Below are 19,930 nucleotides of genomic sequence, written 5' to 3'. Positions count from 1 at the left end.
AAAAACCACTGACAGAGTCATAATACAACCTGACACCCTGTTGATCAGGGTATTGGTGGCAGTCCAGTTAGATAGTGGCTGCAGTCCTCCTAGAAGAGCAGATGTTGTTCTGCTGGAGCAGTGATCCTGTAGAAGCGTGTCGTCTTCCAAAGATCCAGTGGAAAGACTACTTGTTTGTTGTGATCTAATTGCAAAGCTCTCATACCTTCTCAATGATTTCTCATGGGCAGCTCATCAGAGCAATAGCTCCTTCTTCACAGCACAGCCAACAAACTCCATCTTGCTCCTCAACCACTCTTTTGTAGCACTCTTCTTATTGGACACAGCTGTGGCCTATTAAGGGCAGGCCTGTTTCTAATCTTTGATAATTAGTACAGCTGCAATTCCTCAGGTGTGAGATTACCTTCTGGGCTTTGTTTGCTTACATTCTATCCCCCCCCCAACTCTTGTTCTGTCCCAAACTCCAAATTGTATCCAGGTGGGGATGCTTAGTTCCTCCTCCTAGGCACAGCATTTCACAATGGGCTGTTGTAATTGTATGAGTCATGAGGTGGGTCCATTAGACAGAAATGGCTCCCAGAGGGAGTTATCTCTGAGTCATGGGGAAAGGCATTGATGGGCCCATTAACAGGAGATGAGGAAAAGTACAATGCCCCTCCTGGTTTCAACAGCTCTCGAGGACGGGATTGGAATACATCGTTAGACTCTAACCAAGGACAATAGGGAGCATTGTCAATGATCATGCAGCCCACAAAGAGCTGGAGCTGAATCCAGAAATGCTTGTTCCAGCTATGCAGGAATTCATTACCCTTGCAAGCACTGGTCCATGGGAACAAATGATCTCTCAGCTGTGGATTGAATGGTACCCAGACTCCAGTTTAGATTTGAGGAACTCTTGTCACTTGTTCTTGACCTCACAGTCCACTCATCCTCCTGCAAACAACACAGCTGGACTGCTGTCCTGGGTAAATATACATACAGATGACTTTTCCAAAGCAGTGCATCTTTTCCCAGTGAAATACACAACCTCTTCTTACCTATGGAATTGTGATTGAAGACACCTGTGAGCCAGACCTGTGTGAGATTGCAGAGGAGCAAAGCTTTCCCATTTGGGCACACTACTCTTGGTTTCTTTGCTTAGGCCTTTGGGGAGCACAGAACACATCCAGGTAGAAAACTTTGGACTAGACAGGATCCTTTGGGTTCATTGTCCCCCAAACATGTGAACAGTTGGTCCTGTTGTAATGCCAAGTAACAAAGAGCAGCACAAATAGCACAAAAAAATCATGGCAAAAGAGGAAGAGGAGAGGCCCAGTGAGGAAAGAACGTGGTGAGACACTGGCACATCGAGTGAGATGCACTCCCAATCTCCTTTGGTTTATGTAATTTCTTTTTTTTTTTTTTTTTAGATTTTAAAATAATCACAATAAAATATATACAATTAAAATGATGTCATCAAAATTTAAAGATATGATCAAAACACATTTATTAAAAACTACATCTAAATATCAGAACATATGTACATCTGCAGCTTTAAAGCCTAAAACATAAATCCTATTCTTGAAACACTCTTCGGTCAGTCAGCAGCCTCTTCCTGATCTTTGAGAAAAAACAGCTCTTCTGGACTGGAGGCAAGGACTTTTTCGATAAGGGAACATCAGAAACATCCAGGGAAAACCTCTTGGTAAGACTGTAGCCAGTCAGGCCTGCAAAGGGGAGACACAAAGTTTAACAGAGACTGCAATGAAAATCTAAAGCATCTGAAGCTCCATATTTCATGGAACAGATTCCTTGGAAGCTTCTAAAGAGCTGCACAGGGAAACATGCTCCTCCCTGGCCGAAACTTGAATCAGTGCCCCACTTCCCCAGAGCTACCACAGGAACAGCCTGGCCTCTGGGCTGCCCTGGGACAGCAGGGAGCCCAGAGCCCTGTGCTCTCCAGGAATGGCTCAGCTGCACATGCAGCCTCCTGCTCCTCTCCCTGCCCCACAGCTCAGCAGCCCTACAGCTCCAGGGGCACTGGCAGCAGCACAGCTCCTTGCAGGGGGCACATGCAGGGCACAAGTGTTCCCTGGCAATGTGCACAGCCTCTCTGGGCTGCCAAAAGACCCTTCCTCCCACCAGAGAGTAGCCCAGCTCCCCGCTTACCTCTGTGTGAGGCTGATCCATGCTTGATCTTCACCTAATCCTCAGTCTGGAGTTGCTTCAGGCCCCCCATGCCATGACTAGGAAGGGCGATGGAGAGAGCGGGGCAGATGCACACCCTTCCTTAGTCTTTGGTCATTTTTGGCACAGCTAAAACTCCCATCCGGAGGTGTCCAACTCAGAACTTGGTCAGCTTTCTGGAGAACATGAAACCTTCACCAGCCCAAAAGGCTGGAGAGGTTTTCCTGCACGTGTGGAGGCTTGCTCTCAGCACACTTGATCAGCTGGGTGCCCATCACCTCGCAGAGGGCACAGGCAAGCTTGGTGACCACAGCGCAGACGTTGGCGCTTCGGACAGGCAGCGCCTTGTTCTCCAGGCAGGACCAGAGCACAGGCAGGGCGTAGCGCTGGACCACTTCAGGGCTCCTGGCATAAACCCATTCCACAAGATCTGCCGGGACAGAGACACAGCTCCTTACTCATCAACCTCAATGCAAACAAGGATCTACCTCTGGTTTTGCTTCTTGGAAGCCTCTCTGGCCAAGATCAGTGAAATAGCACACAGAGCCCCATGACCCAGAAATGGGCAAAGCAGCTGATCATCCTTGAAACAGAGCCACCAACCCCTCAGGACTAATTTCTCCAAACAGAGCCTTGTACCTGTGGCAGACTTGGTACCTTTACTAAATTATTTCACAATTTGTTTCTGCATGAACAATGAATAAAATGTCAAATTGCCTTTTATTTCCATTAAGAAATTGTCTAAACCCACACGGAAGATTTGGAAATGCATCCTACAAAGGCAGTTGAGAAATTTCTAATAAAAGGGATGATTCCATTTTTGTAACTTTGATGTCAGGGGCCAAAAGTCTCATCTGACTCTTCCCCTTGCTCCATGGCCCACAGCAAAGGGCAGTATTAGAACACACTTCAAAACTCCAGCCCACCAGAGATGGGTGCTGCTTGATAGCTGGATGAGAAACAGCAGTGACGAGCTGGTGTCTTTGGCAGAGTGCTTTTGTGGCTTCCAACAAAGAGCTCTTTCAAACCTCCGGGTATCTTAGAGAATTACCCAGACCCCATTGCCCTGACATTTGAGCATCTCCACATTTTAATGGCATTTCCCTTCCCAATGTTAATGGCATTTTTTCTTACAATGTGCACTGAAATAGGGGCACAGAGAGAGAAAAAGGCTACACAGGGGACTGAAATTTAGCCAGAACACAAGTGTTTTCTCACATTGTCTCTGGAATCTGCTCTCTGCTCACGTTCTGAACTGAACAGTATCAAACACAGACAAAAATTTACTACCAACAAGCTCCTTGCATGGCAGATTTGGCTGAGAGATCAACACCTGAAATGCTCAGGAGACCAGTCTTATTTTCTGATCAGGCAAAATGTTATGTAGTATCCATTTATTACTCTCTGGTGGAAGAGACTTCATTTTCTCTATGCTGTTAATCCATTAGCAGTCATCAACTTTGAAAGAGCTCCTGAAAGTACCCAAAACCAATTCTGCTAAGCAGGAAAAGGGTTCTGGTCCCCATTTTAAAATGGGACTTCATTTGAGTTTAAATGCAGTTAAAGACTTTGGTCACTACGGAACTTGAGAAGAGCCCCAGTGACAGCTCAGCCTCAGTGAGGGTTCTGCCCCCATCTCAGAGGCTGCACAGCTCTGCAGCAGCCAGGGAAAGCCTGCCAAATACACCTGCCTTGGCTATTGGGCAGGAGGGACAAGCTCAGCACCTCCTGATGTGGAGGAGCTACTCTGCTGTCTGTTCACAGGCATCCCCTGTAAATACTCCCTCAGAGACCTCTTGGCTTAGAAGGGGAGGCCATACCTGTGATACGCTCCGTGACCTCCAGCAGAGCTTGGCCACTCAGTTGGCTCCATTGGTGGCTGAGCTCTTTCATCATTGATACTTCATCTACAAGCGAAACACACATCTCTGCTCACTCTTCTGAGGACATAGGAGAAAGGAGAGTGGGGAGGAAAAGGGCAGGGGCAACCCCATTTTATACAATAAAGTCAATTTCTGCTGATTTTTGAATCCTTTTTTTCTTTCCTTCCAGCCTACTTGGCAGGGTTTAAAATTCCAAAAGAAAAGCTCTCCTTTCACATTTGTAAATCCAAAGCTGTCTGCTGTCCCAGGAGCGATGTTAAAACATTTCACATCAGGGACCTCAAGAGTTCAGTCACATGGAAGCAGTGAAAAGGTTTTGCATCCCAGAGCAAAAAGGGAAGAAGCCCATACTTGGGACACAGAAAGGCACTGACTCAGGCAGTTTGTGAGTTCACAGAGCAGCTGAGGTGGAGAAAGTGGAAACTGCCCCTGAAGACCTGCCTCTTCAACACTCCATTTTTCAGGCATATTCCCCCAGTGCCTTGTGGAGCCTTCCAGGTGGCTGCTCTGCAGAAGCTCTGATGGGCCAACATCATGCCAACAGCAAAGCTGTTCATTTGGGAAGTCAGACGGGGCCCAAGCAAACTCCAAAACCCCTTTGCCTCTGAATTGTAGCAAAGCTGTAGTCCAGGACTTGCTCTTCAGACCAGCAGCACAGAGCCCAGGGCTCCTGGGACTGTTGGGAAATGCTGCTGCACATTCCAGCCTGTTGGGGATGGTGCATAAGGACTGCACCTCCACAGCTTCTGGTGGGTGTCAGCTGGAGCGTTCCACAGACAGCAACAGCTCCCAAGGCACTCAGCGCTCTCTTGTGTGGGAGAGACAGAGACACAGCTGAGGAGAGTCTGTGCCAGGGCTCAGCCTTACCCAAATGAGCAACAGATTTGTCCAGTGCATTCACAGCTGCAGCACGAACCCCGGGATCCTTTGAGTTCAGGTTCTTTGTTATCCCTTCCACCAAACGGACCATCACCGGGTTCAGGGCATCTTCCAGGAGTCCAATGATTTCTGCCAGCACCTCCAGCGCCTTCTGCTTCACTTTCTTGTGGGTGTCATTTATTCTCAGGACAAAATAATCAAAAATCTGTGAAGGGAACAAACAACATGAAAGCTGGATTAAAATGTCCTTGTTTCAAGAGGGCATGCAGAAATGAGCACTCAGCAATATAAAAGATGAAAGGGATCTTTCCGTCAGGTCAGCCCTTGCCTGCACAGTTTCACCATTTTCCTGTGGGCCACTCACTGGAATAGTTGCGCAACCTGATGCTGCTTGAAAGATTTTCTCCCGTTTTTAAGAATTTTGGTTGGGGACAGAAAATTCCTATGGTATTTCTCTCCACCTAGAAATCATTAAATCAATTCCATTTATTAATTCAGAAGACTACCTTTGCTTTCAAAGTATGGAAGCCGATATTTACCATGCCCATTTTTCCATACAGTTGCCTCAAGTACTGAGGGCAGTTATGATTTTGCCAAAACTGTGGTGGGAGGAGATATAACTTTTATTTTGTCTGTCTCAGAACCTGTGTCTGGAGATGGGCAGGCTCTGATCAACTCTTCCCGGATCCAGACCATTTCTCTAACTAACAGGTGGACTTCTGAAATGTAGTGTGCTCTACAGCTCTCATTGGAGCAGGTTCAGTCCCTTGACAGCCACATCATCAGGTACCATTTTCTGGAAAAAGGGACAAAGCAGCCACTGGGAGGAGAAAGGATAGATCTGTCCTTAGCTGTTTTCCTCCTTTTCCAAAGAGAAAAAAAGGCCCCTCAAGAACGGTGAGCACTATTTTACCAAGAGGAACAGGGATGATGATGGAAATGAGCAGCCAGAGTTGTGCCTGTGCAAGACAAGATGGAGTTTACAGAAGTATCCTTTTAAAAACATTTCATTTAAACCAACTCAGCCTGACACTTCTCTTCCCCATGAAAACCTATTTGCTGTCTAGAGAATAACTGCCATGCTTTCAATGGCTGGATTCCCTTCACTTCACCCAACTGGGAGTAGGAGACAGCAGCAGTTACACCAGCAGAAAATTCTGCCATCATCTGATGAACAGCAGCAATAGGCACCTGCCAGACAAATACAGCTGGGCTGAAAGAACTTGTCCTGAAGCTTGGACCTGAATTAAATTTGTCTGGGTAAGAGGGACCAGCCTGTCCCAAACAGCCAGGATGTAGTGCCAAGACACACTGAATTAACTTTACTTCTACAGGCTTGGGAAAGGAGCTAAATGAAAGGAGCAATGAAGATACCCCACTTACTTGGACAATGTTACTGGAGATCAGCTGGGGGCTGGTTTTGCACAGATCTAGGAGGAGTGCCACTCCTTCCATCCGTGCCTGAAACCCCTTGGCTTCCAGGAGATGGTAAAGCTTCTGGAGTGATTCCCTTCCTTCCACAGCTGCAGGTGATGTGACCTGGGCTTTAGGATGGTGGAGGAGGCGTCCACCAGGGGCAGACTTCACCCTGGAAAACAAAACCAAATTAGGACCTTTGGCTGATAATACCTTCAGTTAATTGTGAGCCAAACATCTTGAGGAGCTTTCGTAATGATGTGATTTCAAGCTAGAAAATCATGAGGCTCTGAAGAACAACTTGGACCTCGTGACAATCATTATGGGAGACAATCTGCAAGTGACATTCTCATCACTGCTCACTCAGGAAAACCAAGGATGAGATGCATCTGATCTATCTTCAGATGCCTTCCAAGGCATGCTTTGTGGGGAAAGAGAGACACTACTTCCAAGTTTAAATGCCTGCTCATATGGGATGTGTGTGTCTTATAATAAGGAAACTCATCATTCTGGAGAAGTGTCTCTACACCAGGCATGACAATCTGGATAAGCAGCTCAGATGCATCTGAACAGATGAACAGGGGCATAGCTGAAGGATCCAGAAAATCAGGAACAGAGATAGAAACAGAAGCCAGACATGCCAGAACTACACTCACATTTCATTTGCTTCCCTAGAGACTAGATGCACAGCTTAACAAACCCTCCGGGAATAATCCTCTTGGATCAACCTATCTCTTCCATGAGCACAGGAAGATGCTAGCCATGCTACTGAGGCATGTGGTCACTTTCCTGCCACTGCTGACCATGACAGAGCTAAATAAATTCCCTCTGTTATCAGAGGAGAACAGGTACAAGTAGCTCTGCCACTGGCATGAAGAGACAGCAAGGACCAAATTCCTCTCTTAAATGCTGATTGCAGCACAGGGGGAAATAAACCAAACATGCTGTCCAACAAGCAAACTCTATGAAGGACAGGAATAGCAAGACAAAAAGTCCACGTTGAGACACCTGTTGACCAAAGCTGCTCAGGAATTGCCTTGCTACTTACTATTCAAACTTTGTACTGTTTCAGGATAAGAAAACCATGAATCAGCCAGGCCAAACCACATGGATGGGAACTGCTTGTTTGGGGAATGGCATCTTGCTTCTAGACTGGGACTTCTCATTAAAACACCCATCTAAAAAGGACTCCACTTGGATGAAAAAAAAACCCTGGTTGGATTGACTTGTCTCAAGTCAGGCAGCAGAGACTTAGCCCTCTCCTAGCCTCCACAACACTGCCACTACCACTGCGCTGGATCGTCTGAGCTGCAACCAATGGGTGTCTCTTTGTCACCCAATTTTTGTGGAAAGCCCTGCAGAGAAGTTGTGTTCAACACAATGCAGAAGTTGACATTTTTAATCCTAGAGCATTTGTAGGGAAAGGAAACAATCTCTGGCACTGGTCATCTCCAGCAGAAAGATTTGCCTGAGGAAGAGGCATGTAAAGTTTGTCGTGTGCTTGGTCACATCTGACAAAAGTGCTCAGTACCATTTGCTAGAAGGCAATGTGGCCTGGGGCTTCTTTGAGCCATCGTTCCTCTCCTTCACCGGCTCCTTGACAGATGGGTGTTCACCCTTCTGGTTTTCCATCCCCTACAAAGACATAGAGAAACCTCATGAATCTTTAGAAAATAAAATAGGAAATTCCCTCTTTAAAACACAAGTTAGAACCAGGATCACTGCTACCAAGGCTTAGGGAAACATTTCCTAATTTACAACAAGAAAAAGACCAGAGATTCAGTGATGCCAACTCTTTGTTTTCAGTAGCCCAAGGCAGATTATGGGTGCGACCACACTGAGCAGCAGTCTAAATTCCCAAATTCATTAGTCTTGAGCATAAATGGGAATAATGCAAACTGACAGGCACTGAGTGGTCTTAAAGGAAGCAGCAGAAAAAATTGGACTCTTTGGAGGTTGGCCCATTATGCTGGAAGTTGATTTGGTTCAACGCTTACTCTCCCTGCTCCTGCACCAAGGCACACTCCCTTCTGTAGTGTAGATAAAAAGAATAAAATCCCCCCCAAACAAACACATGATTTCCCATTGAATGGTGCTGAATTCACTAAGCTTCTTCCAGCTCCACAGGGCTTTACAGCAGGGCAGTATTCCCAAAAGACAGACAGCAATCGTAGTAACTAGGATTGACTTGGACATCTTTTCTATGTTTGGAAATTTCCTTGGTACTGCTACTTCCAGTCTCTTTTGGAAAGACTCTGTTATGTTCAGAAGCACCATTCCCACTTAATTGCTTTACTCCGGGCAGAGTAGGGAGAGTGTGGTGGGGGCGTAAACTGAGTGTAAACCCATTTTCTCCTCTTTCCCTTTCTTCTTTGTGACCAATATTCAAAGTATTCAAAACCCCACTCTTCCCCTAATAATTGCAGTTCCTCTGTGGTCTGCAGATGAAGAGGCTGAGGATTAACAGCTCATTCCCAGAAGCAAAGTGATTCAGCAGAAGAGGAATGAGAGAAAGACACATTGGGTACGTTTGATCTCATTTTAGCAGGCACAATACTTGCACAAAGGATATATTCCTCCTGCCAAGCACTTACTTTCTTCTTAATTCTTGTCAGGATATCTTCCAGGTCATGTGGGGAAAGAGATTGTTCCAAAATCTTTTTAAATTTTTGATTATTCAGTAACATCTTCACCATCTCCTGTCCATAATGCCTAAGGAAGGAAAGAAGGAAAGAATAGAAAAGTGAACCAAGGAGGAGTGTTAACAGAAGAGGCTGATGCCTTAAACTCATCAGGTGCAATGCTTGCATGAGAAGGCACTACCTACTCAGCAAAGAGGGAGATTTACCTCACTTGACACTGCCCAGTGCTGCAGCTGAACACTAGAGGTAAGAGGAGAACGTGGGGCAAGAGAAAAATACCATTTCTCTCTGAAACTGGGGGTGTGCTTCTGTGGGATCAAAGGATCCCAGGGAACAAGCGAAACAAATCTGCTTTGTTGTCAGAGCCTATTAGCAGTGTCCTACGGCCATTGCACAGTAATTTACCTTTCTCACCTCATCCTTGCTTTTGTTTATTCTATACTATATGTATGCACAGGGACAGCTAGTTGCTCTGGTGTTCTTGGCAGCTATTAATGGGAATTTCATCATCAAAGTAAGGGGATTTTAGTGGTTTGGGGTGATTTTGCCACTAGGAAACCACAGTTTTCTTCAAGAAGAAATTTGGAGGTCACTGAGCCACAGAAAACAGCATTCTAGAAATCTGCAGAAGAGGTTTAGAAAGACTGAATATGTTGCCAAATACCTCTGAACTATTTCTAGGGAAGTCTTAAGTTAATGTGAACTAGATGTTTGGGATCCTTCAGTGATGAACATTAGCCAACATTTGGCTTTCTATTGCGCAACCTAAACTGTTGGACTGGCTAATCTGAGCACTCTTTTGATCTCAGTAAAGAATCCTTCAAGTCACAGCAAGGTGGCAATGCTCCTTCTTGCTGGCCAACCTCAGGTTACCCAGTACAGTCATTTCCCCAGGCAGCCCAGAGCAGTGGTCACAGCACCAAGCCTGACAGAGCTCAAGAAGCGTTTGGACAATGCTCTCAGGCACATGGAGTGACTCTTGGGCTGTCCTGCACACGGCCAGGAGCTGCACTTGATGACCTGCATGGGTCCCTTCCAACTCAGCATATTCCATGATCTGATGACCCTTATCCACACAGAGAGGTCCCTTATTATTTCCTTGAGTTTCCACTCTTTTGTGGTTTTGCCTTTATAGCCAAACACAAAACGGTTCTCCTGGTTTTGGAGGTGACATGAAGATCATTACCTGGTGTCCTTGTGACAGTCCTGAGCCAGTGTCCCTGCCACCTGTGCCAGCCTCTCAGCCCTGGGGGTGCCCGCGAGCTTGGTGACTCCCATCTTCTCCACCAAGGACAGGAGGAGTTCGGCCGCACACTTCCGCGCCTGGGTGTAGCGGCTCCTGGGAAGGAGAGAGCAAACCCTGGGGCACAGGGACAAGGAGCAGCAGCAGCACAGGCCTTGGCCAGAGCGTGCTCCCTGGCCTTGCTGGGGGAAGGAGCCTGGGTTCTCCCTGCAGCTTCAGACACCTGCAGAAGGTTCTGTCCTCAGATAAACACTAAGTTAGCATTGTACAGAAGGACTGCCTGCATGGAAGAGGGAAGAATTCAGTCTCCCTGCACTATCTGTTACTCCATTTCTTTCCCAAAATTTCATTGGAGAAAAATTAAAGTAATAGATCACATATGAATTATTTAGAGATCAGGGACAATTCATGCTGACCCATTAGAGGATACCCAGTACACAGAGCTGCAGCACCATGAGGCTCTTTCCACCCATTCATCCCCAAATCTGCAGACCTCTGGGAAAAAACAAATGCAGGGAAAACATGCTGTGGGGCATGAAGTTGCAGAATATCCAGCAATGCAGCCTGTTTCTTCTGTGAGCCTTGGCAAGGGATACATCTGAGTGTTTTACCCTATTGCAAAGCTGAGGAAAGGGTGCCAGTCAGTTTAGCCAGGTTGTCCTGTTCTAGAGACTGTCTCTTGGGGACTATCAGGCCCAGCACCAACACTTAGGGCAGCATTTGCTTCAGCTGTCCCATGGCACTCGACCTGTGAAGGTGCCTGGAAAGTGATTCATCATCTCAAGGCTAACATGAAACATCAGGTTGAATAGAACATAGAGCTCTAAGGCCAGGACACTCAAACAAGATTCCCTTTGGCAGGAGCTGCACCTGCTGTGCAGGCTGTGCCATACCCAGCACACTCTCCCCCATGTGCTCCACACCCCAGCAAGGACCCTCCTTATTTCTCAGGTTAATGGCATCATGAAGATATGTGGTTTTCCCCAGGGCCTCTGTGCTTAGCGCTGCAAAATATGCAACAGCACTCACAGCTGCAATTGCAATTGTCCCTCTTCCCACAAAAGCACAAGGCTCTATCCTTAGCCCTTGCAGGCACGTCCACTTCCCCTCCATTCACCACATCAAGGAAACTCTGACAGAGAACTCCAGGAAGCAGCAGGAAGCTGCATCAGAGGAGCTTTAGTTTGGATATCAGGAAAATGTTTTTCACCCAGAGGGTGCTTGGGCCCTGCAACAGGTTCCCCAGGGCAGTGGTCACAGCACCAAGCCTGACAGAGTTGAAGAAGCATTTGGACAACAATCTCAGGTATACGGTGTGTGACCCTTGGGCTGTTCTGTGCAAAGCCAAGAGCTGGAATTGATGGTCCTGATGGGCCCCTTCCAACTCCCCATATTCTACAGTTCTGTGATTCTGTGACCTAATGGGCTGCAGGAGGGCAGAAACAGGTGACAAGAGGAAAGCAATGAGGTTGATCAGAGAATTAAGTCACTGAATCCCCAGAAGATACAGGATACAGAACCCTTCCCTCCCAGCATTCCCATTCTCTCTCTCATCCCTTCCCTCACCCACACACTGGAAGGTGAAGAACATCACTAAAAGAAGAAGAAGAACTTACTTGACTCCCTTGTCCATGAGAACAGTCATTGCTCGTGCAGGAGTCATGTTCTCTACCATCATCCCCAGGCTCTGACAGGCTGCCTTCTGAATAAACTCTGGGGAGTTCTGCACCATGTGGAAAAGGACCACAGCAACCTCATCCGCCTCAGAGTCCATGTCCTTCTTCAAGATGGCAAAGAGCTCTCCCAGAGTGACAACTGCAGAGCAGGACACCTTGGACCGGAGGTTGGTCACCTGGGGAAGTCATGAGGGGAAACATAAGAATCACCTTGAAAAGAAAACCGGTTTCCTTAGACAAAACTCCCAGGAAATCACAGCATGTCCTGCTGTGTATAGAGGAACATAAAAGCACAGAAAGAGCAGAAGAGCCCAAGAAAGGCACTTACTCTGGCATCAATTTCTGGCCTCACACCTGCTTACTGCAGGCATAAAGAAAATGTTTCACTGAAGTGTTCTACTTAACCCTTCTATAATGTCAATTGCTTTGATTTTAGGCCCTTTGATTTGAAAAACAAAGAAGCAAAATAAAGTAAGGGATGCTTTCAAACCATAAAGGCACAAGTCATAAAAATAAAACAGTCAAGTGCTCCTGTTCAAAAAAGCAACTCCTGTACCTTAAGCACTCAGACAGGAAACAGAAAACACAGGCTCAGATCTACAGCCTCATTTGCAGTGTTCAATTACAGCTTGGGCAGAGATTGGGACTCTGCCATATAATGTCATTAGTGTCTCAGTTTCTGCCTTGTATTATAATGGCACCACACTCAAAGACAAGTGCCAGACACCTGACCTACCAGTAAATACAGCTGCATGTACACACAGATCCTACAGATGGCTGACAGACATTAGAAATAGAAGGTCTAAAACCAGAAATGAAGGCAGTGCCTGAGCACACATGGAGATGAACAAGCACATAGCTACTCTACAAGCCGTGTATGAAGTATGGGGGACAATTCAGAGCAATGTTCTCACCTCGCTGGTAACTGCCAAGCAAATCTCATGAAGTCTGGAAAGCAGGACTTCTGGATGGGACTCAGCCAGGCGTGGGATGTTGAAGAGTCCCTTCTCCTTCAGTTCCCTGAAAGGCAAGTACCAAAAGGATTGATTTTTCTCTCTACCCAAGAACTAGGCAGCACCCTCTGAAATGACCAGGCAGGCAGCTCAGTCAAACCATGGGAGATGCTTTTCAAGGAGTATTTAATCAAATCACGGAACACATTGCCACAGGATGCTGTGGCTGTCAAAAGCATACACAAATCCATGAGGCAAAGAGAGGGCTTTCAGAGTCTTCATTTGTGTCCTTTCTGAAAATCTCTGGCACATGAAGTGCCTCTGTCACTGCTAGAAGCTGTGAGGCCGGGTCATGCTGCTGTTTCTTGTCACCTCCCTTTACCTGTCCTTGAGACACAGTCCCATTGGGCTGTTACTGGGGCATTTTCCTTCTTTGTCAGCCCCAGCAGGCAGTTCAGCACTGAGAGTCTGCCCTGTCACGCTGGAGCTGAGTTTCCACTCTACAGTCCAGATTTGTGTGTCACCCACTCCACTCCACCTCACACATTCCCCAAAACCACAGCAGGATGTCCCAGAAGATTCTACCCCTGGGCAAGAACTGTTGAAACTCTGGCTCTTCCCAGAACACTCCTTCCTAAAACAACCCCCACAACAGCAACATGTTATCTAAAAGGTGCAAACAACTCCATCTCTCAGCACGTGCTTTGTGCAGGCCCTCAGGCTCAGGAAGGTGTGTGAGGCATCAGGGCTGCAGCACAGGGCTGGTGACTGATCCCACGGGCACCCCCGAGTGTCATCAGGACCCCCCACACCTGCAGAAGCTCTCTGCACCTCACAGGGCACCAAAGAGATATGGGGAAGAGAAAGCAGAAGAGACAGGGCAAAGCAAAGGAGATGCATTGTGGCCAATTGTTCATGCTTATCCCTGTGAGAATGAAGCATCCATCAGTGAGTGGATGCAAACCCAGACATCAAAAAGACAACCAATATCAGCAACATTTGTAGGGTTATCACCTCTGGGCCTCCTTCTGTCTCTATAGAATTTTGGGACCCATTGTGAGTATTGACAAAACATCTCAGGCCTATATGAAGCAGTGAGAAGGAAAAGTTGAATTCCAAAAGTGCAAGATTACTCGAGGATTTTATTTCTTTTTCCTTCTCTTCTGCCACAAGCCCTTCAGGAGTAAAGGCAGGCTGAGGGACTTGAAAGCACAACTCAGTCCATTTCTCAGAAAGAGGAGCTCCCTGGAGCTGCTTCTGGGGCTCATATGCAGGAGTCCCTGCCATTGCTGTCAGCAGTGGGAGCAGAGAGGAATCTTACTGTCCCCCTGGGCCAGCGGCCCAAGGCACCCAAATCTCTACACTCAAAACTGCTGCCATCCTACCTCTGCCTTCAGCCAGCAAATCATCTCATCCCACAGCTTTCTCTCTTCCCTCAGCATTTCCTTTGCAGCTCCATGGAGCAGCAGGCAAAGGGAGGAAACAGCACAGACCTGCTGCAGCTGCAGCACTGCTGCAGAGCAAGGCCAAGAAAAGGCTGCTCTCCCATCTTGATGCTCTCCCTGCTCTGCAGTGGTTTCCCCAGTGCCCTTTGGCCCTCGGGGCTCTCGGCGCTCCGAGGCACGAGCAAGACACGCTTCTGAGCGACCTTAACGCTAAGAGGGACACCGAGGGAACGGGGCCTTCCTTACCAGTCGTCGCTGCCCAGCATGGAGAGTGCCTCCTGCAAGGACTGCGGTGGGTCTGAAAAGGCTCTGTTCTTCTGCCCGTGCCCACGGAGCGGCTCCTCTCGTCGCTTGGCCCCAGTGGCCGTCTGCGAGGTCACTGTAAGGAGAGGGTCAGCCGTGGGCGCTGCAGCCCCGGGCAAGGCACCCCGCCATGGCGCGGCCTGCAGCCCCATCTCCCAGCCAGGGTTCCGTGTGGCACATCCTGCCCCTGGCTCAGAGACTTCCCTGCTGGCTGGCTCCTGGGGCTCCTTGCTTGCTCCCAGCCTCCCCCAGCTGGGCACAGCTCCAGGCTGAACCTGACAATTGCCCCCACAGCGCCAGCTCCCAAGTGCCACAGGTGCCACAGCCAGCGGCAGGTTCCTGAGGCCGCAGAGCTCCCGCTCCCTGCCAGACAGTGCCGACAGCAGGACTGGCTGGCCCAGGAGGGAACCCCTCAGGGGCCTCTCTTCTCTCAGCGCCCTGATTTCCCCCAGCCCTGAGGACAGGGGCACTCTGCAGCTCCCTGAGGAAAGACCTGCAGCTGCCTCGCGACAGCACCAAGCCAAGCCTGAACAAGCCAGCCCTGCTGGGCCCAGCTCAGTCCCCACAGAGCACCGACCAGGGACCAGCCATACCTGACCCTTCACACCTGACCTCTGTTTCCATTGACTTCAAATATTCTAGACTATCCACTTTTGGGGGAACTCAAAAGTAGATTTGCTGTTTATTCTCAGGACAGGCTATGGACCCAAGATCCCAGCTGTGCTGGCTGAGGCAAGAGGCAGTTTGTGCTCCTTGTGCAAGGACAAACCCCAGCAGGAAAAAGCTGCCATGGAGCAGGCTTACCTGAGGAGCTGCGTGGGAAGCTGCCATCCCCCTGGAGGGTGGGTGTACTGGGCAGTAAGGGCACATTGTCCTGCTTCCTGAGGACCTTTTTCTTCATGGCACTACCAGGGTGTTTCTTCTGCACACTAGGAGCTGTGCCAGCGACAGGTGGTAGGCTAAAGGCTGCAGGGACAAAAGAGGAGCTTGTAAGTGGAGGCAGCTGGAGAGGGTGGCGATCAAAAGGGCCAGAAAACTTGCTGGAGCTGGGCAACATCTCTTTGTTATCCCAAAGAACTTTGAGTATAACAATGGCACGCTAACATGGGACAGTGATCACAGAATCAGAGAGTCCTAGAGAGTTTGGGTTGGAAGGCACCTCTAACCACCATCTAGTCCAACCCCTGTGAGCAGGGACACCTTCATCTAGATCAGGTTGCTCAGAGCCCCATGCAAACTGGCCTTGAACACCTTCAAGGATGGACCAGCAACAGCTTCTCTGGGCAAATCCTGCCAGCTGTTCACCCCCTTCATTTAAAAATAATTCTCCCAATATCTAATCTAAATCTACCCTCTTCTAGCTTAAAACCAAACTGCAGTGTTGCTTCCCCTAAGAAACAAGAAAAACCCAGTATTGCTTTGCTTTTGTTCTCCTGTTCCAGAGGCAGGCAGGGGAAGTTCCCAAAGAAAGTGCAGACAGCCTTGCGTGATGCCCTCGGGCTGAGTGCTGCCTCCTAAGGGCCCTGCTGCTGCCCTCGGGCAGAGCTCACAGCCCTGCAGGCAGAGCCCCTCAGCCGGGATTCAGTCGGGAACGCTGCTTGCTCCTGGGGCTACAACAGAAGCCCTGGCTGGGGCTTCAGCACAGCGCCACAGCACCAGCTCCTCAGCAGGGAGCAGCAGGAGAAGGATCTCTGGTGTTTTCATCAGAAGGAGATGAATTTTGTTTCTTCCAGGTTGCACCCCGGTAGAAAAGCATTCTTTTGGCCTCACCTTCCCTGGAGGCTGCTTTCCATGAGAGAGTCTGAAACCCCAGTGCTCTTTGTAGGACAAAGTTTTCTACTTTGAAGGACTTTAGAGGTGAAGGTGGGAAGCTAATCTTCTGTTACTGACTCAGTGAGGCCATGAGCAAGACACTTCAGGCCTCTGTATTTTTCTTTGGGAAACAGAATTAAATCCTAATGCAAGCTTCCACTCAGATGCAAGCAGAACAGCCCCCCCAGTCTGATTGCAACATTGTGCAAAGGGCAAGCAAGTGGTCAAAAAGGACCACCACAAGTGTAGCCACCACTTACTTGCTTCAGCTGCATCCCTGGGCTCAACTGCCTTAGGAGGAAGCCGCAAGCATGATTCATTTTGTCTCCTCTTCATTGCTTTTTCCAAAAGCTCCATTTTCTTCCACTCTAAGTTCTTTTGAGCCAGCTTGCCCAATGTAGCACGGACCTAGGTGCAATGGAAATACAGCACAGACTGTAAGCAGAGACACACAAACCAGACACAACATCTCATCAGGAGCACAGAGTCCACAGAGTGCCACAGGCATCAATGCAGCTCCATATACATCCCAATAGTTTCAGAGGAATGTCTCCAGTCCTCACCTCAGCAATTACACACAGTGAGGTCGATCACTGTAGTGCCACAACCTTCCACTGCTGCAACTGCAGCCTATGTCAGGAAGCCCTGCTTGAAGCATGAAAGTCATAGGAGTGCTCCAAGATAGAGGAAGAGCTCACATGGCCAGTGTGCAGGCAGTTCAGTTCCTACAGGCCATGGCAGGAGAATGAAAACCATGTGCAACACCCAGCAAGGAGGGCTAATGAGCTGTTGTTTAAGACTCATGGCCAGCAATTGCAGCTGTTTCTCACTTCCTGGCTTCTGAAGGACTCAGCTCTCAAGGACTTGGTCTCTGAGACCAGCAGACCAAAAGGAGGAGTCTTGTGAAAACAAGTTGCAGAAGCATTGATGTGCATGAGCAGAAAACTTGAGAATGAGAGGGCTGTGAGATACAGCCACAAAGGTAACCAGGAAAAATCAAACTCTCCCATTTGATTTTGCAGCCTTGCTTACACTCAAACATTAGAATCTTTATTTCTCTGCTTCCAAGGATGCACTTTGCCCACATTCACTAATGTGTAGCTTGCTCTGCCACTCAGAACTTCTCTAAAACAGCCTTTGCACATAAAAAAATGCTTCTGGCATGACATTAGCACCATCTCCAAACCAGTGACCTTGGCACCACTGGAAATGGCCAAGCAATTGCCCTGGAGTTGTCAAATATATTCCCAAGAGAATCCCCTACTCCCCAGGAGGGGAAGATTATGATTTTCAGTGACATTTTGGGCCAAGCACAAAACAGCCACTGGAAAGGAAGTCTGCTCATCCCTGTCCTTATCCCTTACCTTTCCAGAGGTGTCCCTCAGCTCTTTGTCCCTCTTAAGATCAGCACTTCTGGGATGATCTGTCTCCTTGGCCTGGCTCAGTGGGAGGCCTGGGAATGGAAGCAAAGGTTCTTCCTGTAAATCTCTGGCAGACTTCAAGCCCCCAAAAATGCCATGCTGGGCAACAGGGAAGACAGGTTCCAGATTGCAGAGCTCTCCTAAAACACAGAGATTGCGATTGAGAGCAGCAAGGTACAATGCCTAGACCCTCTCCCAAGGGATGGGCTACTGGCAGCAGACATGACATTGCTCTCTTGGCCAGCAGACTGAAACCTGCTGCATGACAAAGGCCTCAGCCCCTGCATGCTGGAGAGCCTCTGTGTCTGATAGAGAAGGGCAGAGATGGAGATTGCTCTTGACAGAGATTCTTATCTGCCCTTATTCATGCTGATTTTAGTAAACATATTTCCAGTTCCTGAAAGAACTCCCAGGTTCTAATAGCTGGATGCGTTTAGATCAACATTGTCTTCTCTTTGCTGGAATATTTTAGAGGACATTCAAAGAAAAGTCTAGGGTTGCAGGAGTGATACCCAAACGTAAATTGTGTTCTTGACACTAGATAATTCATTTTCCCCAAGGATTTTCATTCTAAACTGTATGAGTTTGGGCCACTTTCGGGCCAGCCTGACTAGAGGTTGATTTTCTTACTGCAAGTAGAACAATGGAGCTCATTCTGGAATACTCCCCAACAGGACTGTTAAAATTCTGAGAACTAATCATTCTATACAACAGCTTCACAGAGGATAAAATCATGAGGCAGCAAAGCAGAAAAAAAACAATGTTGCAAATCCGGATGATTTGTCCCTGTAGAATGGCCAGCTTAATAATAAAGGACAGTAAGGTCTGGGCTTTGAGGAAAGAGGGCAATGGTGGATGGAAGGCAAGGTCTTGGAAGGTAAGAGCATTTGGGAAGATGGCAGGGAAACTACAGATCCAAGGGTAACCTCCTTGAGACCATGGCAGTCAGTCAGGTCTGAAAAATGTAACAGAGGCTGCGATGAAAATCTAAAGCATCTGAAGCTCCATATTTCATGGGACAGACTTCCGGGAAGCTTCTAAAGAGCTGCACAGGGAAACATGCTCCTGCTGGCAGACACTTGAAGCAGGCCAGGGGGAAATCCGGCCCCACTTCCCCAGAGCTTCCACAGGAACAGCCTGGCCTCTGGGCTGCCCTGGGACAGCAGGGAGCCCAGAGCCCTGTGCTCTCCAGGAATGGCTCAGCTGCACATGCAGCCTCCTGCTCCTCTCCCTGCCCCACAGCTCAGCAGCCCTACAGCTCCAGGGGCACTGGCAGCAGCACAGCTCCTTGCAGGGGGCACATGCAGGGCACAAGTGTTCCCTGCCCGTGAGCGCAGCCTCTCTGGGCTGCCACAAGGCCCTTCCTCCCAACTGAGAGCAGCCCAGATCTCCCCTTACCTCTTTCTGAGGCTGATCCATGCTGCTGGGGCTCCTGGGCCAAGGCCCCCAGAGCCGGCCCCGAGCCCAGACCTCCATTCCCATGGCCGGGGTCCGGCACAGGCGTCTCCAAACCAAACAGGTCTGTGAGTTCCCTTGGGAACAGAGGCATCCCAGGTCCTGTCTTACACTGAGAGCTCTTTTCCCCCTTTCTCTGGGTTTTTGTGGTAGTATCAGAAGAAGCTGTCAACCAGGTACAAAAGAAGTGAGTTACTTGAACTCACGACTTTATAATCAGCCCTTCTAATGATTCAGGAATTCAAAGTGTATTTTAGATACTGGAAAGATTGCTTGGTTTTTTATTTCTCATGAAACTAGCATCATTTTAATTTCTCTGAACAATATGGAGCTGCAAAGCCAAGAGAGAAGAGCTCCACTTGATGTGCTGCTCACTGCCTCCCCACTACTACAGGATCACTTTCCTTCCAAACAGTTGGGAATTCACAGTGCTCTCTAGAATCTGACACTGGCAACGAAGTAATTGTTTTCAAAAGTAGTTTTCAAGACCTCTGTTTCTGTATTTCCCACTACATTCTAGGTCGGGTTTTGCAGTTTTGGGGATTTTTTATATTACTCTTTACAACAAAAGAAGTTCTGGGACACAAACAATGGAAACACGCGTTAGATGCAAAAGCAGCTTTGCTTTCTCCATTA

General features: G+C 48.3%; 1 protein-coding gene across 1 annotated transcript; it reads right to left on the bottom strand.

Moving 5' to 3' along the window:
* Positions 1 to 2,209: 2,209 nt before the first annotated feature.
* LOC132324362 (TOG array regulator of axonemal microtubules protein 2-like) lies at positions 2,210 to 15,507 on the bottom strand. The gene is made up of 11 exons (XM_059840410.1): positions 15,411 to 15,507; positions 14,550 to 14,682; positions 12,820 to 12,925; positions 11,846 to 12,081; positions 10,173 to 10,325; positions 8,939 to 9,056; positions 7,876 to 7,979; positions 6,312 to 6,516; positions 4,917 to 5,133; positions 3,987 to 4,073; positions 2,210 to 2,596 (listed from the first exon to the last, which is right to left on the bottom strand). Exons 1-11 carry the CDS (start codon positions 15,505 to 15,507, stop codon positions 2,361 to 2,363), a joined length of 1,692 nt encoding a protein of 563 aa, XP_059696393.1. The 3' UTR covers positions 2,210 to 2,360.
* Positions 15,508 to 19,930: the final 4,423 nt, after the last annotated feature.

This window comes from Haemorhous mexicanus, chromosome 3 (genome assembly GCF_027477595.1).
Source record: "Haemorhous mexicanus isolate bHaeMex1 chromosome 3, bHaeMex1.pri, whole genome shotgun sequence".
Classification (NCBI taxonomy): domain Eukaryota; kingdom Metazoa; phylum Chordata; class Aves; order Passeriformes; family Fringillidae; genus Haemorhous; species Haemorhous mexicanus.
This window is presented reverse-complemented; position numbering and strand designations above follow the sequence as displayed.

Excerpts from the sequence above, each read along its gene's own strand:
- LOC132324362 (XM_059840410.1), bottom strand. The coding sequence starts at position 15,507 with ATGAAGAAAAAGGTCCTCAGGAAGCAGGACAATGTGCCCTTACTGCCC. Across the intron at positions 9,057-10,172 it reads GACTGTCACAAGGACACCAG|GCATTATGGACAGGAGATGG; the intron begins GTAATGATCTTC and ends TTCCTTCCTTAG. Across the intron at positions 2,597-3,986 it reads GGTCACGGAGCGTATCACAG|ATCTTGTGGAATGGGTTTAT; the intron begins GTATGGCCTCCC and ends CTGTCCCGGCAG.